Consider the following 26,184-nt stretch of genomic DNA (forward strand, 5'->3'; position numbering starts at 1 on the left):
CTCCCATTGTTTTCAATGGGATTCCGCTTCACCGTTCACACTGCGGGATTTCAGCGGCAGAGGAATGAACATGGTTTATTCGTTTGGCGGAATTCCGTGCCATTGCATTACCGTCAATTGGAAGGGCGCATGTCCTAGGGCCGAAAATTTGGGCTGCTTCTACAGCAGACCGCATCTCTGCCCGGAATATCTCCAGGTGGATATTCCGTAGTGTGAGCGTAGCCTTACAGGAATTCTTATAGGACAATTATAAGACAATTCTTTTTTCAGTAGAAAGGTAACATGACATTAAAGAGGTTATCCAGAAATAGAAGAACAGCACTCATTTCTTCCAAAAACAGTGCCACCCCTGTCCTCAGACTGTGTGTGGTATTACAATTTCTACTTAGCTGCAGTACCGCACACAACCTGAGCACAGAGGTGGCGCTGTTTTTTTTCCAGCTTGGATAACCGCTTTAGGCTATGTTCACACGGCGGAATTTCCGAACGGCATTCTGCGGGAATATTCCACTCGAAAATTCCGCTGAGTCATATTGATTTCACTGGCATTCAGCTGCGGAATTTCTGCTGCAGATGTTTCTGCCGAGGAAAGCCCGATTTCTCCGTCCACAGAAAGAATAGACATGTCTATTCTTTCTGTGGGTTCAGCTCGGAAATGCTTTTGTTATCTATAAGATGGTGCTTTTCTGTGCGGAATGTCTGCCGGGCGGACATTTCATGCATTTTCGGGGTCTGAAAGCTGTGGTAGGACCTCCAGCGATCACCTTTTAAAGGGGTACTCTGCCGAAAAAAATCTTATCCCCTATCCAAAGGATAGGGGATAAGATGTCTGATTGCGGGTGTCCCACTGCTGGTGACCCCCGCGATCTTTGGCGCGGCACCCCAGTCATCCGTGCACGGAGCGAACTCCTCTCCCTGCCAGCCGACTGGCGACTACAGCAGCCACGCCCCCTCCATTCATGTCTATGGGAGGAGTACGTTGCCGTCACGCCCCTCCTGTAAGACTATCCCAACAGCGCCACCATAGAGGAAATCGAGCATTACACTGAACATGGCAAGTTGTCTTTGTAATGCATACATGTGACAGGCCCAGAGTGCCTCCAGCTGTTGCAAAGCTACAACTCCCAGCATGCCCGGACAGCCAACGGCTGTCCGGGCATGCTGGGAGTTGTAGCTTTGCAACAGCTGGAGGCACAATGGTTGCCCTATTTTATGTCTTTTCATCCAGCTTTGTTCTAAAGAAGAAAAAAAAAGACATAAAAACATCAAAAAGAATCTACGCACTTATTTCACGAAAACAAACAACCCGATAACATCTTTAAAGTGAAACCGCAAGTTTCTTAAGAAACTTATATCCAATTTTGTGTCTCCACCGCGTCCCCCATGATGTCAGCCGAAATCGTCTGTTCTATTGTAAATGGCTTATTGTTTGTGACAAGAGCAGACACGACGGGAGGACACTTGGCGGTGCGCAGGGTGACACTATAAGGACGGTACTTTGCACAAATACCTATTCATTGTTTGGGGTTTGTCTTGTCGTGTCTTGCGGGAGCGGTCATGAAAGTGGCGCACATTCTTGGAGACGACACAACACCGGTAGACTCCACGCTCGCACATTATGGCTTCCTAGAAAAATAGTCATATTTACATTCTCCGCAATCCTGAAGTGTGCAAGCACGTCTGAGGAATGCCACACAAACCTATAGATGTATCAGTGCGGGAGGATACTACAACAGTGTCCCATTGACTGAAGAAGGATGTTACGAGGTCTTCACATACGGGAATAGACAGGGGCTGTACCTAGAGTTTTTGGCACCCCTGCACCCTTACTGTCAGCACATAACAGAAATTATACACAGACTGATATACGACCATATAAAAGTGGATTCCAGCAGTGACTCACAGGTGACGTCTTCTTGGAATTGTTCTCTTTCCTTATATCTTCTCCAACTTCTTCCAGCCATTAGTTTTTTTTCTGTAGAATGTGCCAAAAAAAAAAAAAAAACGTCTTAGGCTCCTTTCTTTTCCAGAATGCATCCCACCAATAGACAATCACTCCATCTACAGTCGGCAAAACGTTAATAATGCCCCAAACAGTAAAAGTGGGTATGTTAGGTAGACCGCCCCCCCCCCCCCCCCAAGTAGGCAGGTAGCCTGCTCGGTAGGCAAATAAGCCCTCCCAGTAAGCAGGCAATCCCCCCAATTAGTCAGGTAGCTCCCCCAGAAGGATCCACCCATTAGGTGGTAATTTGCCACCAGTAGCCAGTAACCCCCTCCCCCCCCCCCCCCCACCAGTAGCCAGCAATTCCTGCAGTAGCCAGAAATACCCCCCAATAGGCAGTAATTAACAGCCCCTCCCCCAAACAGGCAGTAATTTCCCCCAATAGGCAGTAATTCCCCGCAATTAACAGTAATCACCCCCACAAATAGGTAGTAATCCCCCCCCCACACACACACACCAATAGGCAGTATTTCCCCCCGATAGGCAGCAATCCCCCCCCACACACACGCACACACACACCAATAGGCAATAATCCCTGCCCCCAATAGGCAGTAATTCCCCCCAACAGGTAGTAATCCCCCCCCCCTACACACACACACACACACACATACCAATAGGCAGTAATTCCCCCCAACAGGTAGTAATCCCCCCCCCCCACCCTACCATAGTTGTTTACAACTGATCCATGAACATAGGGATAGGCATGAGGGCATGAGGTGTCTTACTCACATGAATGGGAAAGATATATGGGTGTGCTCTGTGACCTTTGCAGAGATCCAAACAGGCAGTAATTTCCCCCAATAGACAGTAATTCTTCCCCAACTAACAGTAATCACCCCCACAAATAGGCCGTAATCCCCCAACACACACACACACCAATAGGCAGTATTTCCCCCTAATGGGCAGCAATCCCTCCACACGCACACACACACACCAATAGGCAATACTCCCTGCCCCCCAATAGGCAGTAATTCCCCCCAATAGGTAATAATCCCCCCCCCCACACCCTGCCTTAGTTGTTTATAACTGATCCAAGAACATAGCGATAGGCATGAGGTGTCCTACTCACATGAATGGGAAAGATGTGTGGGTGTGCTCTGTGACCTTTGCAGAGATCATTCTAGAGGGTGGGAGAGACTGATCTGTGAGCAACAGCTACTGTGTGTACCACTGTTATCTATACACTGGTATTACCTTACACTGTCATCCTGTCTGTAATGATAATGAGGAGACTGCTGGGAAATGATCTGCACAGAACCGGAAGTCTCCGCTTAGGTTTAGCCCTAGTGGCCAGAATGGAGAGTGCAAGATTTCCTGAATATTTTAAAATATAGAAAGTAAAATGGAAAAATGTTTAAAAAAATTATACACGTGCCTTCTATGAATAAAAAGAAGTGAAATGGAAATGTGGGTGATATATTTTGTGGGTTTTTGTGGTTGCAGGGGTCTTTACAGCAGCTGATCTTTGTGATGGGGGAACCAGGCGCTGCCAGACACTACTGCAGGAATTACAACCAGACTTGTCTCAGCAGCTTCTCAGCAGAAAATATTGTCAATGCATCTCGAAGGGAACACGGCACGCGCCGCACCCCGTTTTCCAGGGTAAGTGATTTTCCTTCATATCAGAGGCATCTCTAGGGTAAGTAATTCAATAGGCCCTTGTGGGGCACATGATGGAGAGCACCAAAAATCTGACTACCTGCAACTTCTATAAAAGTCTATGAAAAAGCGACCGTCAGTGCACACATTGGGGAACATATTCAAAAACCAAAAAAAATTATTTATTTTGTTTTGTTTTGTGTCACTTTTTTTCCATGTTGAACTAAAATGTAAAATTTTTGTACCAAGCTGGGACCCCCCCTCGATCTCCTATAGGGGACCCAGCATTCCCGCGGCTCTGCACGGCTAATGCTTGTGTCGTCGACCTCACCTAGAGGTTGACAGACACGCCCCCTCAATTCAGCTCTATGGGTGAGGCAGGGATGCATGAACGCTCCATCTCCGCCTCTCCCCTGGAGATACATGGAGGGGGGTGTCAGCCGCAGCATCATGCTGCAATCGACACGCCTCCTGCATACGGAGAGCCGCAGCAGAGCTGAGGCCCCGTACAGGAGATCGTGGGGGGTCCCAGTGTTCGGGACCCTACGCGATCAGACACTTATCCTGCAGATAGGGGATACGTTGTCTACGGCTGCAGTTATCTTCTAAATCCCCCAAAAATGAATGCAGGCAAATGCAAATGACATGTGACAAGATATGTAAAGTGTCAACATTCTTCAGAGGCTGTGTTCACACATGGCATTTTATTCGCCATACTGTCGCTCTACCATACGCATTTATTTTTTTTGCTGTGCTTTTAAGTTAAATGCCGGAAATCACAGTAGAAATTGCACATTTTATATCGATTTGTACAACCGCTGTACATTTCCGGAAAAACATGGTAAAAAGGTAAATGGTACCGTGACAGTACGGCAAAGCCAAACATGCCTCCAGTTCATAGTAGGCCGCTACAGATAGTATGTTTGGATGCCATTTATATATAAATATAGTTAAAAAGTCTAATAATAGTATTTTGCAATGTCAAGTTTTAGGGTATGGTCCTATGAAACGCTAATGCAGATTATATTACGCCATGCAAAAAAGTGCAGTGCAGCGGGAAATACGCTGCATATTCTGCGATGAGCATTCACACAGGGCTACCCGGCGTCAGCCCTGTGTGTTCAGTGAGGTTAACGGACGGGGCCTCACTGATTACCACAAATAAAACTATATATATATATATATATATATATATATATTTATATATATATATTTATATATATATATATATATATATATATATATATACACACACACAGTACAATATTAATTGGTCTCAGGACAACAATTGTATGTTGGGACCATAACTCTATAGAAACCTGATAATTGGTTCTGAAGCCCCAAAATGTCATCCAAAAAATAGGAAAAAGTGAGGATTAAAAAAAAAAAAAGTAGATAACTAATATAGATAAAGCAAATCCTTCCATATAAAAGTAATAAAGATCTGCTGGAGCTGTAATCACTGTCTATGTAGAGGACAGGAGCTTCTTCAGGGTCCTGTACAGTACACAGTGTCCTAAAAAAGTAACATGGAGCCGCCCTCACCTGGTGTCCAAAGGAGCAGCTAACCCTGGTACAGGTAAAGTGTACAGAGCATGTAATACCTCCCTGTACTGTAGGGGGCGCTACCAGACACCAGTCAGTACATGCACTTCAGTAATGCAGGTAAAGAGTACAGGACATGTAATACCTCCCTGTACTGTAGGGGGCGCTACCAGACACCAGTCAGTGCATACACTTCAGTAATACAGGTAAAGAGTAGTACAGAACATGTAATACCTCCCTGTACTGTAGGGGGCGCTACAAGACACCAGTCAGTGCATACACTTCAGTAATACAGGTAAAGAGTAGTACAGAACATGTAATGCCTCCCTGTGCTGCAGGGGTTGATACAAGACAGGAATTCAGTGCACACACTTCAGTAATACAGGGATTTTACCAGTTAAATGTCCATTCTAATTGGTCAGTTCTTCCAGCCATTGACAGGTATCACACATCTGGACTGTCTGTAGGATGTAGCAGGAAAGAACTTCAATCCATTGGAGGACTCGAACAGAGAGGAAAAATTTGGGTTTATTAGGCGCACACCGCTACGGTATAGGTCAAACTGCAGACACTGTGGTAAAATAATAAAAGGTAACTTTATTCGTTCATAGACAACACATTTCGAGAGCTCCTGCTCTCTTTATGAAGTCACATATTGATAAAGAGATAAGGAGAGCAGGAGCTCTCAAAACGCGTTGTCTATGAACGAATAAAGTTACCTTTTATTATTTTGCCACGGTGTCTGCGGTTTGACCTATACCGTAGCGGTGAGCGCCTAATAAACCCGATTTTTTCCTCTCTGTTCCAGTTTACCAACGGATTGAAGTTCTTCCCTAGGATTGGAAATGTTACTTTTCACTATCCCTAGAAATGATTGCCCTGCAGTGACCCAGAAACTTTTACTCATCCTAAATTCCTCACCTCCCAAATTCCACCACACACCTGCACACCTGCTAACATAACGTTGTCTTCACATATGGATGCCTCTGGAGAGTCGGGGTCTTTCACGGTCCCTGCCTGTCTGGAGGTGGCATACTTCATTCACATAACACTTTCTTTTCTGTTTTCTTGAGCAGTTGGATGTGGGAGAGACTCCGACCTCAGGATTGGGACACAACTCCAGTACTCACTCAACTGTGCAAGAGGTATGTGATGGATAAGATAGACCAGTCACAAAGCATTCTTACAGCTCTTTCAAAATGACCTTGGATTCCTGAAGTCAAGGTCAAATACAAGCATAAAGAACAGTTTTAGGCATTGTTGGTATTACGACTTTTTTAACTAAAAACATTTTCTTTTAAATTGTATTTCCATATTTTTGCAAGGTTTGATATTTTTGTCACATTTATAGATGCTGTTTCAGTGCTGTTTATGTTACCTTTTACCGACTTATGCATCTTGTATTACACGAAAAGACTATTGGGAAAAATAAACCTAAAGGCTTTTGGCATCTGAAACTTCACAGGATATTTATTTAAACAAAATAATTTACAATAATACAGGTTTCTATTTACATATTTAGAAATGTAATTATACCGCCACCTATAGGTCAGAATATAACTCCTATAATACTGCTCCCTATATACAAGAATAGAACTACTGTAATACTGCCTTCTATGTACAAGAATATAACTACTATAATACTGCTCCCTATATATATATATATATATATATATATATATATATATAAGAATATAACTACTATAATACTGCTCCTACACACAAGAATATAACTACGATAATACTGCTCCCTATATATATAAGAATATAACTACTATAATACTGCCCCTATATACAAGAATATAACTACTATAATACTACTCCTATATACAAGAATATAACTACTATAATACTGCCCCCTATATACAAGAATATAACTACTATAATACTGCTCCCTATATATATAAGAATATAACTACTATAATACTGCCCCTATATACAAGAATATAACTACTATAATACTGCTCCTATATACAAGAATATAACTACTATAATACTGCCCCTATATACAAGAATATAACTACTATAATACTGCCCCTATATACAAGAATATAACTACTATAATACTGCTCCTACACACAAGAATATAACTACTATAATACTGCCCCTATATACAAGAATATAACTACTATAATACTGCTCCTATATACAAGAATATAACTAATACTGCTCCTATATACAAGAATATAACTACTATATTACTGCCTCCTATATACAAGAATATAACTGCTATAATACTGCCTCCTATATACAAGAATCTAAATACTATAATACTGCTCCTATATACAAGAATATAACTACTATAATACTGTTCCTGTATACAAGAATATAACTACTATAATACTGCCTCCTATATACAAGAATATAACTACTATAATACTGCTCCTATATACAAGAATATAACTACTATAATACTGCTCCTATATACAAGAATATAACTACTATAATACTGCCTCCTATGTACAAGAATATAACTACTATAATACTGCCCCTATATACAAGAATATAACTTCTATAATACTTCTATGTACAAGAATATAACTACTATAATACTGCCTCCTATGTACAAGAATATAACTACTATAATACTGCCTCTATATACAAGAATATAACTTCTATAATACTACTCATATATACAAGAATATAACTATTATAATACTGCTCCTATATACAAGAATATAACTACTATAATACTGCTCCTATATACAAGAATATAACTACTATAATACTGCTCCTATATACAAGAATATAACTACTATAATACTGCTCCTATATACAAGAATATAACTACTATAATACTGCTCCTATATACAAGAATATAACTACTATAATACTGCTCCTATATACAGGAATATAACTACTATAATACTGCTCCTATATACAAGAATATAACTACTATAATACTGCTCCTATATACAAGAATATAACTACTATAATACTGCTCCTATATACAAGAATATAACTACTATAATACTGCTCCTATATACAAGAATATAACTACTATAATACTGCTCCTATATACAAGAATATAACTACTATAATACTGCTCCTATATACAAGAATATATCTGCTATTATACTGCTGCTATGTACAAATATATAACTCTCTTAAATGTATTAGCCTATTTCCCTGGTAATGTGCGCTCTGTTGTGCTGAAGAAATAATTCCTTAATAATAATAAAGCAGGAATGCAGTTTGGGTCGCGGGCCATATGCCTGGGGGGGCACTATCCTAATAGCTTAGGTCAGCCCCCACTGTATACAGAGCTCTAAACATAGCTCCCAATGATCTCCAGATAATGGAATGTATGATACAACGTAAATAAAAAGGATTTGCTTTGCCCCCAGAAAGTTACGTTGTGAATGATAAAACAGGAAGACAAGCAGACACATTAGCAGTGAGTAAGATACAGTCCAGAAGATGGAGTGCCCCCTTAATGGCTGTTCCGTGCTGTCGTTCCAGTATGATGCCTCATTAATGGGGCTCAGCCGGGCTTTGATCCAAAGAATAAAGCTTCTTTCCTGGCTGGGAATGGAACCTCGACAGCAAGCACACATTTCTCCCGCTATGTATCTGTCTGCGCGGCGATGTCTGCGCGGCGATGTCATCGCTGTGTACTTCCAGAGGCAGGGAGGGTGGACAATCCTGGTGCAGGGGTGACAGCGCTGCTTTATGATACCCAAAGCAAACGTCTTATTAGTGGCCAGAGAATCTTTTATAGGGTATAATCTGGATCTCAAAAGAAGAATGTAGCAAGACGGAAAAAAAAAGAAAATTCCTTTATTCCAGCGCCAATGGGGAAACTACAGAATTGTCACACGATGAGGATTATCAGATGGACTAGAGAAATAAGAGAGAACTTTATAGGATGTGTCCACACTACTGCTGTTGCATTGGTTGCAGAAATGTCCTTTCTCCTTCCTGGAATCTCACATGCCCAATCCTTTTACCACCAGAGAAGAGTTAGGACACCCCATAAATATCAGATGGTTCACTGGCCATGGCCATTCGGTTTGATGCATAGCAACCAGACTGTCCGATCACAGCAGGGTAATGGGAAAATCAGGAACCACTGACAGTCTAAAGGCACCCATACATTTTTTACATGGCTGTCAGCTGAATGCTCAAGCCAGTGTTTCCCAACCAGTGTGCCACCAGCCATTGCAAAACTACAACTCCCAGCATGCCCAGACAGCATAATTATTTAATTGCAATTGCACAATGATTGTTAAATAAGTACCACAAAGCATCATTACAGGGGTCATCTGGCAAAAGAAACAACATGTGTATGGTATCAAAAAGTATAATAAAGCAACTTACTGATATAATGTTATTAGTCACAGTGCACAAATCTTACATGTCAACTGTGTACTCTGCCTTGTAAGCTGTGACATCACATCACAGGCTGTGAAAGCTCTCCTCTGTCCCTGCTCCCCCTTCCTTCCTGTCAGCACGAGGAGACAAGACCAGTGATGTAAAGTAGGGGAGCTTCTATTAATGCTCATTAGATTTATGACTCATTTGATAAGGCAGCAGGGAGTCCATTCTGACGGAAACTACTGTGACTGAGAAAGACTCCCTGCTGCCTTATCTAATGAGTCATAAATCTAATGAGCAGTAAAACCAGCTTCCCTCTTCACATCACTGTCACTTATCTCACTTTCCCCAATGCTCACATGAGGGGAAAGGGGTGTAAGGATGAAGCACACTGTGATCAAAACCTGTGATGTCACAGCTTACAAGGGAGCAGCACATCGGATATGGAATATCTCTGAACTATGGCTCATAACATTATATTAGTAAGTTGCTTTATTATACTTTTTGACACCATACAGAGGATGTTTCTTTTGCTGGACAAACCATTTAAAAGAAATTCAAATTCACATGATGCAAATTCAACACATTCTATATATACCAATGTATTATGAAGCCATCTTTATTAATAGAACGTAAAAAACATATGTTACATAAATCTCTGCAGTACATACAGTAATTATTAATGAAATTCAGATTGATAGCGCTCTGTAATCTTATCTTCCCGGGGTCGCTGGGCTGTCATTATTGGTTATGGAATGAAGAGGACTTTCACTGCTCTTAAAAGCCTGCAGCAGCCTTCTTTAATCTCTTAATACTCAGAGCCTGTTCACCATCAGGGGTCTCCCCAGGGAAGACCCTATATGACTTCTGAATGACACAGTGCCCGTATGGTTAGTGTACGCAATCTCTCTTTTATCTGAAAGGTCAACGTACAATATTTATTGTCTAGAGGCAGTAAAATATTTCCGACAGGCTTGACTTTTCAGGGAATATTTGCACCTTAAAGTATTTTTGGGGCTGATATAGTGGGGTCTATAGAGATAGATTAAAGTGTCCTTGTCATTTCAAAAAACTTTTAAGATGTCAGTGCAAACTATTGCTCACCCAAACTACTGTCCCTACCTACTTGGACAATCCATCATAACAGACGGCCCCTAAACTAGGCAACGGTCCCTAAACTGGGCTAAGTGCACAGAAGCATCAGGAAAGTCAGACAGGCCAGGTTAGCAACACACAGGCAGATAAAGTACAAAGTTGGCAAACAAGGGGTTTACCAGAAAGTTAGAACCCAAGAGGGCAGCGTAGTACATAGCCAAACCTAGAAAGTAGCAAAATCAGCAGACAAAGGCAAAGTCAGGTCACAAGTAGAGGTCAAGATAATTCAGGTCAGGTGAAAGTGCAAGGTTTAGCAACACACATGTACAGTATTCTGCGCAGATATGATGCGCAGGATTTCAAACTGTGTTCAGTTTACATTGAAATCTGCAGTAGAAAATCCTGCGCATCAAATCTGCGCAGAATGCTGTACGTGTGAATAGACCATAAAAAACACTATCATTGGCCTAGAACTGAGATTTTGAAGAGTTTTAATATCCTGCCTCTGGGAGGCGTTCGCACCAGCTGATTGGTTTGGCGTTCGCACCTCCTCTCTGACTAGGCTGTCCACGTCTCACAGTCACAGGTCCTTCGATAGGATGAATAGGAACGATAATAAATGTCAGAGGGCGGGCCAAAGGCGGTACTTAAGCTGGGCTGGATAAGTTCATTACAGTGTCACAGAGACATATCAGAAGTTTTGATCGGTGGGGTCTCAGTGCTGGGATGCCCCACTGGATAGGAGATTGAACGTGCTAGAGCTCTTCACAACAATCTGCATTCTGTGACCCTATAGACTTATAATGGGGACCCTTACCTATTAAAACTTTATACATATCTCTGTGACATGTCAAAAGTTTATTTATTTATTTATTTATTTATTTTTTTAAACACTGATACTTTGACTAGTATCAGGCTGGATTCACACCTATTCCGTGCAAATTTCAGTGGCATACATTGCCACCCCATGAGAATGGTATGTCAGCATTGTCACGATGCCGGCTGGCAGGTAGTGGATCCTCTGTGCCAGAGAGGGATTGGCGTGGACCGTGCTAGTGGATCGGTTCTAAGCCACTACTGGTTTTCACCAGAGCCCGCCGCAAAGCGGGATGGTCTTGCTGCAGCGGTAGTGACCAGGTCGTATCCACTAGCAACGGCTCAACCTCTCTGGCTGCTGAAGATAGGCGCGGTACAAGGGAGTAGACAGAAGCAAGGTCGGACGTAGCAGAAGGTCGGGGCAGGCAGCAAGGATCGTAGTCAGGGGCAACGGCAGGAGGTCTGGAACACAGGCTAGGAACACACAAGGAACGCTTTCACTGGCACAATGGCAACAAGATCCGGCAAGGAAGTGCAGGGGAAGTGAGGTGATATAGGGAAGTGCACAGGTGAAGACACTAATTGGAATCACTGCGCCAATCAGCGGCGCAGTGGCCCTTTAAATCGCAAAGACCCGGCGCGCGCGCGCCCTAGGGAGCGGGGCCGCGCGCGCCGGGACAGGACCGAGGGAGAGCGAGTCAGGTACGGGAGCCGGGGTGCGCATCGCGAGCGGGCGCTACCCGCATCGCGAATCGCATCCCGGCTGGCAGCGGAATCGCAGCGCCCCGGGTCAGTGGATCTGACCGGAGCGCTGCAGCGGGGAGAGTGAAGCGAGCGCTCCGGGGAGGAGCGGGGACCCGGAGCGCTCGGCGTAACAGTACCCCCCCCTTGGGTCTCCCCCTCTTCTTAGAGCCTGAGAACCTGAGGAGCAGACTTTTGTCTAGGATGTTGTCCTCAGGTTCCCAGGATCTCTCTTCAGGACCACAACCCTCCCAGTCCACTAAAAAAAAAGTTTTCCCTCTGACCTTTTTGGAAGCTAAGATCTCTTTGACAGAGAAGATGTCCGAGGAGCCGGAAACAGGAGTGGGAGGAACAGATTTGGGAGAAAAACGGTTGAGGATGAGTGGTTTGAGAAGAGAGACGTGAAAGGCATTAGGGATACGAAGAGAAGGAGGAAGAAGAAGTTTATAAGAGACAGGATTAATTTGACACAAAATTTTGAAAGGACCAAGATAGCGTGGTCCCAACTTGTAGCTAGGGACACGGAAGCGGACATATTTAGCGGAGAGCCATACCTTGTCTCCAGGGGAAAAAACGGGAGGAGCTCTTCTTTTCTTATCCGCGAACTTCTTCATGCGTGATGAAGCCTGTAAGAGAGAATTTTGGGTCTCTCTCCATATGATGGAAAGGTCACGAGAAATTTCATCCACAGCGGGCAGACCAGAGGGCAAGGGGGTAGGGAGGGGGGGAAGAGGGTGACGGCCGTACACCACGAAAAATGGGGATTTGGAGGAAGATTCAGAGACCCTGAAGTTATACGAGAATTCGGCCCATGGAAGGAGATCTGCCCAGTCATCCTGGCGGGAGGAAACAAAATGTCGCAAATAATCACCCAAGATCTGGTTAATTCTTTCTACTTGTCCATTGGACTGGGGATGATATGCAGAAGAAAAATTTAATTTAATCTTGAGTTGTTTACAGAGAGCCCTCCAGAATTTAGACACGAATTGGACGCCTCTATCCGAGACAATCTGCGTAGGCAACCCGTGAAGACGAAAAATGTGTACAAAAAATTGTTTAGCCAACTGAGGCGCAGAAGGAAGACCAGGAAGAGGGATGAAATGTGCCATTTTGGAGAATCGATCAACGACCACCCAAATAACAGTGTTGCCACGGGAAGGGGGTAAATCAGTAATAAAATCCATACCAATCAGAGACCAAGGCTGTTCGGGGACAGGCAGGGGATGAAGAAAACCAGCGGGCTTCTGGCGAGGAGTCTTATCCCGGGCACAGATAGTGCAGGCTCGCACAAAGTCCACAACATCCGTCTCCAGAGTCGGCCACCAATAGAAGCGGGAGATGAGTTGCACAGATTTCTTGATGCCCGCATGACCTGCGAGATGGGAGGAGTGACCCCATTTGAGGATTCCGAGGCGTCGGCGTGGAGAAACAAAGGTCTTTCCTGGAGGAGTTTGCCTGATGGAGGCAGGAGAAGTGGAGATCAGGCAGTCAGGTGGAATGATGTGTTGCGGAGAGAGTTCAACTTCTGAGGCATCCGAGGAACGAGAGAGAGCATCGGCCCTAATGTTCTTATCGGCAGGACGAAAGTGAATCTCAAAATTAAATCGGGCAAAGAACAGAGACCACCGGGCCTGGCGAGGATTCAGCCGTTGGGCAGACTGGAGGTAGGAGAGGTTCTTGTGGTCGGTGTAGATAATAACAGGAAAACTTGATCCCTCCAGCAGATGCCTCCATTCCTCAAGTGCTAATTTAATGGCTAGAAGCTCTCGATCCCCGATGGAGTAGTTCCTCTCCGCTGGAGAGAAGGTCCTAGAGAAAAAACCACAAGTGACAGCATGCCCGGAAGAATTTTTTTGTAGAAGAACAGCTCCAGCTCCCACTGAGGAGGCATCAACCTCCAATAGGAAGGGTTTGGAAGGGTCAGGTCTGGAGAGCACGGGAGCCGAAGAAAAGGCAGACTTGAGTCGTTTAAAGGCGTCTTCTGCTTGAGGAGGCCAAGACTTGGGATCAGCATTTTTTTTGGTTAAAGCCACGATAGGAGCCACAACGGTAGAAAAATGTGGAATAAATTGCCTGTAATAATTGGCGAACCCCAAAAAGCGTTGGATAGCACGGAGTCCGGAGGGGCGTGGCCAATCTAAGACGGCAGAGAGTTTGTCTGGATCCATCTGTAGTCCCTGGCCAGAGACCAAATATCCTAGAAAAGGAAGAGATTGGCATTCAAACAGACATTTCTCAATTTTGGCATAGAGTTGATTGTCACGAAGTCTCTGAAGAACCATACGGACATGCTGGCGGTGTTCTTTTAGATTGGCAGAAAAAATTAGGATATCGTCCAGATATACAACAACACAGGAGTATAACAGATCACGAAAAATTTCATTAACAAAGTCTTGGAAGACGGCAGGGGCGTTGCACAGGCCAAAGGGCATGACCAGATACTCAAAGTGTCCATCTCTGGTGTTAAATGCCGTTTTCCACTCATCCCCCTCTCTGATGCGGATGAGGTTATAGGCGCCTCTTAAGTCCAATTTAGTAAAGATGTGGGCACCTTGGAGGCGATCAAAGAGTTCAGAGATGAGGGGTAAGGGGTAGCGGTTCTTAACCGTGATTTTATTAAGACCGCGGTAGTCAATGCAAGGACGTAGGGAGCCATCTTTTTTGGACACAAAGAAAAATCCGGCTCCGGCAGGAGAGGAGGATTTACGGATAAAGCCCTTTTTTAGATTCTCCTGGACGTATTCAGACATGGCAAGAGTCTCTGGGGCAGAGAGAGGATAAATTCTGCCCCGGGGTGGAGTAGTGCCCGGGAGGAGGTCGATAGGACAATCATAAGGCCTGTGAGGAGGTAGAGTCTCAGCTTGTTTTTTGCAGAAAACATCCGCGAAGTCCATATAGGCCTTAGGGAGACCGGTTACTGGAGGAACCACAGAGTTACGGCAAGGGTTACTGGGAACCGGTTTTAGACAGTTCTTGGAACAAGAGGACCCCCAACTCTTGATCTCCCCAGTGGACCAATCCAGGGTTGGGGAATGAAGTTGAAGCCAGGGAAGTCCAAGGAGAATTTCCGAGGTGCAATTGGGGAGGACCAAAAGTTCAATCCTCTCGTGATGAGATCCGATGCTCATAAGAAGGGGCTCCGTGCGGAAACGTATGGTACAGTCCAATCTTTCATTGTTTACACAATTGATGTAAAGGGGTCTGGCGAGACTGGTCACTGGGATGTTGAACTTGTTGACGAGAGAGGCCAAAATAAAATTTCCTGCAGATCCAGAGTCCAAGAAGGCCACAGTAGAGAAGGAGAAGGCAGAGGCAGACATCCGCACAGGCACAGTAAGACGTGGAGAAGCAGAGTAGACATCAAGGACTGTCTCACCTTTGTGCGGAGTCAGCGTACGTCTTTCCAGGCGGGGAGGACGGATAGGACAATCCCTCAGGAAGTGTTCGGTACTAGCACAGTACAGGCAGAGGTTCTCCATACGGCGTCGTGTCCTCTCTTGAGGTGTCAGGCGAGACCGGTCGACCTGCATAGCCTCCACGGCGGGAGGCACAGGAACAGATTGCAGGGGACCAGAGGAGAGAGGAGCCGAGGAGAAGAAACGCCTCGTGCGAACAGAGTCCATATCTTGGCGGAGTTCCTGACGCCTTTCGGAAAAACGCATGTCAATGCGAGTGGCTAGGTGAATAAGTTCATGTAGATTAGCAGGAATTTCTCGTGCGGCCAGAACATCTTTAATGTTGCTGGATAGGCCTTTTTTAAAGGTCGCGCAGAGGGCCTCATTATTCCAGGATAATTCTGAAGCAAGAGTACGGAATTGTACGGCATACTCGCCAACGGAAGAATTACCCTGGACCAGGTTCAACAGGGCAGTCTCAGCAGAAGAGGCTCGGGCAGGTTCCTCAAAGACACTTCGGATTTCCGAGAAGAAGGAGTGTACAGAGGCAGTGACGGGGTCATTGCGGTCCCAGAGCGGTGTGGCCCAAGACAGGGCTTTTCCAGACAGAAGGCTGACTACGAAAGCCACCTTAGACCTTTCAGTGGGAAACAGGTCCGACATCATCTCCAGATGCAGGGAACATTGGGAAAGAAAGCCACGGCAAAACTTAGAGTCCCCATCAAATTTATCCGGCAAGGATAGGCGTAGACCAGGAGCGGCCACTCGCTGCGGAGGAGGTGCAGGAGCCGGTGGAGGAGATGACTGCTGAAGCTGTGGTAGTAACTGCTGTAGCATAACGGTCAGTTGAGACAGCTGTTGGCCTTGTTGCGCTATCTGTTGTGACTGCAGGGCGACCACCGTGGTAAGGTCAGTGACAACTGGCAGAGGAACTTCAGCGGGATCCATGGCCGGATCTACTGTCACGATGCCGGCTGGCAGGTAGTGGATCCTCTGTGCCAGAGAGGGATTGGCGTGGACCGTGCTAGTGGATCGGTTCTAAGCCACTACTGGTTTTCACCAGAGCCCGCCGCAAAGCGGGATGGTCTTGCTGCGGCGGTAGTGACCAGGTCGTATCCACTAGCAACGGCTCAACCTCTCTGGCTGCTGAAGATAGGCGCGGTACAAGGGAGTAGACAGAAGCAAGGTCGGACGTAGCAGAAGGTCGGGGCAGGCAGCAAGGATCGTAGTCAGGGGCAACGGCAGGAGGTCTGGAACACAGGCTAGGAACACACAAGGAACGCTTTCACTGGCACAATGGCAACAAGATCCGGCAAGGAAGTGCAGGGGAAGTGAGGTGATATAGGGAAGTGCACAGGTGAAGACACTAATTGGAATCACTGCGCCAATCAGCGGCGCAGTGGCCCTTTAAATCGCAAAGACCCGGCGCGCGCGCGCCCTAGGGAGCGGGGCCGCGCGCGCCGGGACAGGACCGAGGGAGAGCGAGTCAGGTACGGGAGCCGGGGTGCGCATCGCGAGCGGGCGCTACCCGCATCGCGAATCGCATCCCGGCTGGCAGCGGAATCGCAGCGCCCCGGGTCAGTGGATCTGACCGGAGCGCTGCAGCGGGGAGAGTGAAGCGAGCGCTCCGGGGAGGAGCGGGGACCCGGAGCGCTCGGCGTAACAAGCATATACCACAGCAGGACCCCACTGGACATACAAAGTACAAAGAAATAGCAAACCAATACTCAGCACCTACAGAAATCCCCCACATGCATCAAATATTAACTATAATCACACTATTCATCTTTACTGTATAGACTGAGACAGGGTCAGCAGAGTCATTTCATTTTCTTAAGAGGGTAAAGGAATAAAACATTATGGACACCCTTACACTGACTTCCTTTAATTATTATTTTATTGTTTAGTCTTTGACTGTCTCAGCATGCTGGGAGTTGTAGTTTTGCAACAGATGGAGGCACCCTGGTTGGGAAACACTAGTTTATATAGTGCAGCATAGGCTATTATTCCAAAATAATATAAAGTTTTTTGTGTGTGTCTTGTACCAATTTTAGCAGATTCAGCAGGCATGAGATTGTTTCCATGTTGGTCAACAATTCCACCACTATACAGTGCTCCCTCAAGTTACAATATTAATTGGTTCCAGGACGACCATTGTATGTTGAGACCAGAACTCTATGGAAACCTGGTAATTGGTTCTGAAGCCCCAAAATGTCATCCAAAAATAGGAAAAAGTGATTAAAGAAAAATAAGTAAATAACTAATATAGATAAAGCAAATCCTTACAAATAAAAGTTTACTAAGATGTGTATGATTTAGTTCATTTTTTAGTCTTTTTTTTTTTTTTTGCGTGTTTTTTGCGTCACTCCGCTAAATTTATTAAATGGTCACAGGACATTTGATACATTTTGTGGAGGATAAATATTTTATGAAATTTCACTTTTCACATACACCAAAAAGCTACGCTAGGTCTGGGCTGGTGTAGAGTTGCGACATTTTGGTGGGTTTTGTGACTTTTTTTGCGAAAGTCGCAGTTGATAAATTAATTACCACTGCACAAGACGAACCCTTAACCACTGGTCTGTACGCTCTTTAAAAAAAAAAAATTTAAAGCGAAAAGGCGCAAAAAAATAGCCTTATTTGCAGCGCTGGGCCTAAATAGAGACAAATCTACACACAAAAACAGCTCTCAAGACAATGATAAATGCCCCCAAGTGTCCTAAAAAAAAGTAACATGGAGCCGCCCTCGCCTGGTGTCCAAAGGAGCAGCTAACCCTGGGACAAGTAAATAGTAGTACAGAATATGTAGTACTGTCACGATGCCGGCTGGCAGGTAGTGGATCCTCTGTGCCAGAGAGGGATGGCGAGGGCCGCGCTAGTGGACCGGTTCTAAGCCACTACTGGTTTTCACCAGAGCCCGCCGCAAGGCGGGATGGTCTTGCTGCGGCGGTAGTGACCAGGTCGTATCCACTAGCAACGGCTCACCTCTCTGACTGCTGAAGATAGGCGAGGTACAAGGGAGTAGGCAGAAGCAAAGTCGGACGTAGCAGAAGGTCGGGGGCAGGCGGCAAGGTTCGTAGTCAGGGGAGATAGCAGAAGTTCTGGTACACAGGCTTTAAACACACAAAACGCTTTCACTAGGCACAAGGGCAACAAGATCCGGCAAGGAAGTGCATGGGAGGAGGATAGATATAGTCAGGGACCAGGTGGAAGCCAATTAAGCTAATTGGGCCAGGCACCAATCATTGGTGCACTGGCCCTTTAAGTCTCAGGGAGCTGGCGCGCGCGCGCCCTAGAGAGCGGAGCCGCGCGCGCCAGCACATGACAGCAGGGGACGGGAACGGGTAAGTGACCTGGGATGCGATTCGCGAGCGGGCGCGTCCCGCTGTGCGAATCGCATCCCCAACGGCCATGACAGAGCAGCGCTCCCGGTCAGCGGGACTGACCGGGGAGCTGCAGGGAGAAAGACGCCGTGAGCGCTCCGGGGAGGAGCGGGGGCCCGGAGCGCTAGGCGTAACAGTACCCCCCCCCTTAGGTCTCCCCTTCTCTTTATCCGGTAACTGCCTCCCCTGGGATGAGGACACCGGGAAAGGATGGAGGAATTCCTCAACGGCAGGCAGAACAGCAGGAGTAGGAATGGGGAGAGAGGGCAGAGGGCGAGACCTGGCACGGGGCAGTGTGACACCAGGACGAGGGCCATGAGGGGACACAGGGGCTTGCCTGATGGGACTGGGAGGGGGGGAGAGGCATTTCCTGTGGCAGGCAGAGTCCTTAATGACCTTAGGGGGACCGGATACAGGAGGAACCACAGGGTCACGGCAGGGAGTACTGGGAACCGGTTGAAGGCAGTCCTTGGAACAAGAGGGACCCCAACTCTTGATCTCCCCAGTGGACCAATCCAGGGTTGGGGAATGGTGTTGAAGCCAGGGTAGTCCAAGGAGAACTTCAGAAGTGCAATTAGGAAGGACAAAAAATACAATTTCCTCGTGATGAGGTCCGATGCACATTAGGAGGGGCTCCGTGCGGAAACGCACGGTGCAATCCAACCTGGCTCCGTTGACCGCGGAAATGTGGAGTGGCTTGACAAGACGGGTCACCGGAATGCGGAATTTATTCACTAAGGACTCCCGAATAAAATTCCCAGAGGCTCCAGAGTCCAGGCAGGCCACGGCTGAGAGGGAAGAGCTGGCTGAAGTAGAAATCCGAACAGGCACCGTGAGACGTGGAGAAGCCGACTTAGCATCAAGAGACGCCACACCCACGAGAGCTGGGTGCGAGCGTGCGTTTCCCAGACGTGGAGGACGGATTGGGCAATCCACCAAAAAATGTTCAGTACTGGCACAGTACAGACAAAGATTCTCTTCCTTACGGCGATTCCTCTCTTCCAGGGTCAGGCGAGACCGATCCACTTGCATGGCCTCCTCGGCGGGAGGCCTAGGCGCAGATTGCAGTGGAGACTGTGGGAGAGGTGTCCAGAGATCTAAGTCTTTTTCCTGGCGGAGCTCTTGATGCCTCTCAGAAAAACGCATGTCAATGCGAGTGGCTAGATGAATGAGTTCATGCAGGTTAGCAGGAGTCTCTCGTGCGGCCAGAACATCTTTAATGTTGCTGGATAGGCCTTTTTTAAAGGTCGCGCAGAGAGCCTCATTATTCCAGGATAGTTCAGAAGCAAGAGTATGGAATTGTATGGCGTACTCGCCAACGGAGGAATTACCCTGGACCAGGTTCAGCAGGGCAGTCTCAGCAGAAGAGGCTCGGGCAGGTTCCTCAAAGACACTTCGAATTTCCGAGAAGAAGGAGTGTACAGAGGCAGTGACGGGGTCATTGCGGTCCCAGAGCGGTGTGGCCCATGACAGAGCTTTTCCAGACAGAAGGCTGACTACGAAAGCCACCTTAGACCTTTCAGTAGGAAACTGGTCCGACATCATCTCCAAGTGCAGGGAACATTGCGAAAGAAAGCCACGGCAAAACTTAGAGTCCCCATTAAATTTGTCCGGCAAGGACAGGCGGAGGCTAGGAGTGGCCACTCGCTGCGGAAGGGGTGCAGGAGCTGGCGGAGGAGATGGTTGTTGCTGCTGTAGCTGTGACTGTACTTGCTGTAGTTGTGACTGGAGTTGCTGTGTCATGGTGGTCAAGTACGACAGCTGGTGATCTTGTTGGGCGATCTGACGAGCTTGCTGGGCGACCAGCGTAGGGAGGTCAGCGACAACTGGCAGAGGAACTTCAGCGGGATCCATGGCCGGATCTACTGTCACGATGCCGGCTGGCAGGTAGTGGATCCTCTGTGCCAGAGAGGGATGGCGAGGGCCGCGCTAGTGGACCGGTTCTAAGCCACTACTGGTTTTCACCAGAGCCCGCCGCAAGGCGGGATGGTCTTGCTGCGGCGGTAGTGACCAGGTCGTATCCACTAGCAACGGCTCACCTCTCTGACTGCTGAAGATAGGCGAGGTACAAGGGAGTAGGCAGAAGCAAAGTCGGACGTAGCAGAAGGTCGGGGGCAGGCGGCAAGGTTCGTAGTCAGGGGAGATAGCAGAAGTTCTGGTACACAGGCTTTAAACACACAAAACGCTTTCACTAGGCACAAGGGCAACAAGATCCGGCAAGGAATTGCATGGGAGGAGGATAGATATAGTCAGGGACCAGGTGGAAGCCAATTAAGCTAATTGGGCCAGGCACCAATCATTGGTGCACTGGCCCTTTAAGTCTCAGGGAGCTGGCGCGCGCGCGCCCTAGAGAGCGGAGCCGCGCGCGCCAGCACATGACAGCAGGGGACGGGAACGGGTAAGTGACCTGGGATGCGATTCGCGAGCGGGCGCGTCCCGCTGTGCGAATCGCATCCCCAACGGCCATGACAGAGCAGCGCTCCCGGTCAGCGGGACTGACCGGGGAGCTGCAGGGAGAAAGACGCCGTGAGCGCTCCGGGGAGGAGCGGGGGCCCGGAGCGCTAGGCGTAACAAGTACCTCCCGCTCCCTGTACTGTAGGAGGTGCTACCAGACACCAATCAGTGCATACACTTCAATAATACAGGTAAAGTGTAGTACAGAACATGTAATACCTCCCTGTACTGTAGGGGGCGCTACCAGACACCAGTCAGTGCATACACTTCAGTAATACAGGTAAAGTGTAGTACAGAACATGTAATACCTCCCTGTACTGTAGGGGGCGCTACCAGACACCAGTCAGTGCATACACTTCAGTAATAGAGGTAAAGAGTACAGAACATGTAATACCTCCCTGTACTGTAGGAGGTGCTACCAGACACCACTCAGTGCATACACTTCAGTAATACAGGTAAAGAGTAGTACAGAACATGTAATACCTCCCTGTACTTTAGGAGGTGCTACCAGACACCAGTCAGTGCATGTACTTCAGTAATACAGGTAAAGAGTAGTGCAGAACATGTAATACCTCCCTGTACTGTAGGGGTGCTACAAGACACCAGTCAGTGCATACACTTCAGTAATACAGGTAAAGAGTACAGAACATTTAATACCTCCCTGTACTGTAGGGGGCGCTACCAGACACCAGTCAGTGCATGCACTTCAGTAATACAGGTAAAGAGTAGTACAGAACATGCAATACCTCCCTGTACTGTAGGGGGCGCTACCAGACACCAGTCAGTGCATACACTTCAATAATACAGGTAAAGAGTAGTGTAGAACATGTAATACCTCCCTGTACTGTAGGGGGTGCTATCAGACACCAGTCAGTACATGCACTTCAATTATACAGGTAAAGAGTAGTACAGAACATGTAATACCTCCCTGTACTGTAGGGGGCGCTACCAGACACCAGTCAGTGCATGCACTTCAGTAATACAGGGGTTTTACCAGTGAAATGTCCATTCTGATTGGTCAAATCTTCCGGCCATTGACAGGTATCACAGATCTGGACTGTCTGTACATTGTATGTTGAGTCTGGTGTCAAGTTACAATGGTCCAGAAAAGACCACTGTATGTTGAAACTATTGTATGTTGAGGCCATTGTAAGTTGAGGGATCACTGTAATTGGAATTTAAAGAGGTACTCCAGAGGGAGAAAAAAATTATCAAATCTACTGGCATCAGAAAGTTATACAGCTTTGTACTTCTATATAAAAAATACTCAAAAAAAAATAATCCATCGGAGTACGGAGTACATAAAAATGTTTTGCAACCAGTGTTTTGCAACCAGTTTGCCTCCAGCTGTTGCAAAACTACAACTTCCAGCATGCCCGGACAGCCGAAGGCTGTCCGGGCATGCTGGGAGTTGTAGTTTTGCAACAGCTGGAGGCACCCTGGTTGGGAAACACTGTTTTTTTTTTATGTCATTTTAAATTCCAATTATGGCCGCGGGGGGATGCCCCTGCCGGCCTTCTATTACAAGCTCCCTGGGGGTCCTAATCTCTTTTTTGAGGTTTCTAATCTCCACGTCATCTGTGTATGTTTATGGGCTGAGACAGACGCAATGAGCTCATTCCACTTTATCAAAGAGCTTTGTGATTACGCCGGACAAACGCAAATCATGGCGGCTGATTATGCGCTGCCCATATATTATACAGGAAACCTGAGGAGTATATACGTTATATACGGGATAACCACTGCGTGTGATGAAAATGTGCAGTCCATTAGGTGGAAGCTGTGCTGAGAGACTGTACACTATCTATATACTATATCTGCTTCTTTTATGGCTTAGAACTTGTTATTAGGGTACGTTCACACTACGGAATTCCCTCAGAATTCCACGGACGGAATTCCGCCAGCGGACTGTGTTCACACTAATACCCAGAACAATTTTACCCAAATTTTTTAAATCGGCCCAATTTTAACTGGGATATAGCAGTTTTTTACAGCAATTTTGGTAAACATAGGTAAAATTGCGGGGTGGCGGCACCGCTAACTTACCACCCTGTGACTCCATTCTGTGGTTTGGTCACATGTCCTCACTGGTTGGAGTCATTTATCCTATAGTGTTTACTGATCCTGGGGCTTCACCAACATCTCCAGTCCCCAAAGCTCCTTCTTCCCATAGTCACTTTCCATAAAAGTGCAAATAATCTCTTCTATAGCTCTCTTCTTGGAAAATGTAGCATGCGCGGCAGGTGCGCAGTTTTTTGCGCCAAATGGCAAAGTAATGTTGGACTTAACAGTCAGCTGGAATTTATCGCTCCATTGTAAATACTAGACAGCGGATAGACATTGAATATTGTGCAAAATAGTTGCACAATGTCACCCTAAAACACAGTAAAGGTTCCCCAATATCCCAGTATGCATGCCAGGTAGGGTCGCCAACTTCCTTGCAAAAAAAAAAAAAATACCGGCCATGCTAATTTGCATAATTAATTATACATGCGTAACATCACAGGATACACATATGTGGGGGAAATGTTGTCCTATTCTGACTACTATAACTTTTTTATTTCTCCGTATATGGGGCTGTATGAGGGCTCATTTTTTGGGTACCATTTTTGTTTTGATGTGACTTTTTGATCACTTTTTTTTTTTATTAAATTCAGGAGTTGCAGTTAGTTACTAACTACAACTCCCAGCATGCCCTGACACAGCCTGTGGCTCAGCAGCTGCCCCTAACGAAAACTACAACTCCCAGCATGTTGGACTATATAGTAGCATATACTAAAGGTCAGTGTTTCCCAACCAGGGGTGCCTCCAGCTGTTGCAAAACTACAGCTCCCTGAATGCCGCTGTCCGGACATGCTGGGAGTTGTAGTTTTTGCAACAGCTGGAGGCGCTCTGTTTGGGAAACACTAGTATAGGTTATGGTGCAACATTCCAGGAGTTGGAGGATTGGTTGGATAAATACCAGCCATTGCATTGTGTTAGGAGTCGTGCCATGGGCAGACATGCTGGCTGCGGACGCACTCCTTCTCCGCTGCCCGGCACCGTCTGCCGCGCGATTCGCATCGCGCCCAGCCCACTGCCCGTTACCTTCCCCGTTGTCCCTGTGTCTCCTTTGTTCTTCCTGCCTGCCGGCGCGCGCATCCCCGCCTTCTAGGGTGCGCACGCGTCGGCTCTCTGAAATTTAAAAGGCCAGAATGCCACTAATTGGTCCTTGTTGTTTCCTGCCCATATATATGTCTGCACTTCCTTTAAAGGGGTACTCCGGTGAAAAACTTTTTTCTTTTAAATCAACTGGTGGCAGAAAGTTAAACATATTTGAAAATTACTTCTATTAAAAAGTCTTCATCCTTCCTCTACTTATTAGCTGCGGAATACTACAAAGGAAATTATTTTCTTTTTGGAATGCTCCCTGATGACATCACGAGCACAGTTCTCTCTGCTGTCGTTATTATAATAATAATAATAACGCTTTATTTATTGTTGTCCTTAGTGGGATTTGAACCCATGTCCCCAGCACTGCAAGGCAGCAGTGCTAACCACTGAGCCACCATGCTGCCCTTAGCATGCATCTGCTATGCACGGTTGCTAAAATGGACAGAGATGTCAGCAGAGAGCACTGTGCTCGTGATGTCATCAGTGTTCCAAAAAGAAAGGAATTTCCTCTGTGCCATTCAGCAGCTAATAAGTACTGGAATTATTAAGATTTCTTAATAGAAGTAATTTACAATTATGTTTAACTTTCTGCCACCAGTTGATTTAAAAGAAAAAAGGTTTTCACCGGAGTACCCCTTTAACCCCTGCCGGATTTTTGTGTCCCACAGCCTTACAGAAAGCGTTCCATACTTGTGTTCTGCCTTACTGTGTACCTGACCACCTTGCTATGTTTCCTAACCACGCTCCAGTGCCGCCTGTTCTGACCTTCCTGCCTTTCCCCGACTATGAGTTTGCCTTATCCTTCCTGTGCCACGCTTCACCACAGCAGCCTGTGTGGACGAATCATATCATGCCGCAGCATGACCATCCCGCTTTGCGGCGGGCTCTGGTGAAAACCAACGGTACCTTGGACTCCGCTCCCTGGTACGGCCCACGCCATCATCCACACAGGCTCAGCGGATCCACTCCACCACTGCCATTACACATTGCTGGTATTTTTTATATAAAAATACTGGCTGGGTGGCCAAAATACCGGCAAGGTGGCAACCCTAACGCCAGGACATGTCCCCAGCTGGTCACCTCCCAGTACTGTCTATATATGCAGCCCTACCTGCTTCTTTGCCGAGCAATTGGTTCCTAGTGCACTAGTGTTCCCAGTAAATCTATCACTAAGCACACACTGGTCACAATCATTGTCCAGACACTCTTAATATTATGGCCGACTATGATCAGTCAGGCGTCTGGGGTATTTTTGGGACATGCTGTGATATCAGTCTTGTCTCCGGATACGAGTATCTGTATTGTAGAACTGTTGTCAGCAGAGCGGACTGACTGCTCAGGTCTCTGCCTACAATCCTGAAGGCAATCAAAACATTTGATTATTCTCTATTAGCCTTAAATAAACTACATGACAGCTAGAAGGAATTATTTAACCCTTATCCTTCTGATCAGCAGAATGGACCTGTTTTTTGTGCATTAAAGTAACAGCATGTGCCTTAAAGGGTTACTCCACTGGAAAACATTTTTTTTTTTTTTTTTATCAACTGGTGCCAGAAAGTTAAACAGACTTGTAAATTACTTCTATTTAAAAATCTTAATCCTTCCAGTACTTATCAGCTGCTGTATGCTCCACAAGAAGTTCTTTTCTTTTTGAATTTCCTTTCTGTCTGACCACAGTGCTCTC

At 46.3% G+C, this 26,184-nt stretch overlaps 1 protein-coding gene across 1 annotated transcript in view; it reads left to right on the forward strand.

Annotated features, from left to right (window-relative positions):
* The window catches only part of LOC130291779 (collagen alpha-1(I) chain-like), a 233,582-nt gene that overhangs the window by 118,080 nt on the left and 89,318 nt on the right, over positions 1-26,184 (forward strand). Inside the window, exons 5-6 of the mRNA XM_056541029.1 lie at positions 3,446-3,604; positions 6,223-6,291. Coding sequence (XP_056397004.1) covers positions 3,446-3,604; positions 6,223-6,291 — 228 coding nt within the window. The remainder of the gene's footprint in view (positions 1-3,445; positions 3,605-6,222; positions 6,292-26,184) is intronic.

The sequence above is a fragment of the Hyla sarda genome, chromosome 9, assembly GCF_029499605.1.
Source record: "Hyla sarda isolate aHylSar1 chromosome 9, aHylSar1.hap1, whole genome shotgun sequence".
Lineage (NCBI taxonomy): Eukaryota > Metazoa > Chordata > Amphibia > Anura > Hylidae > Hyla > Hyla sarda.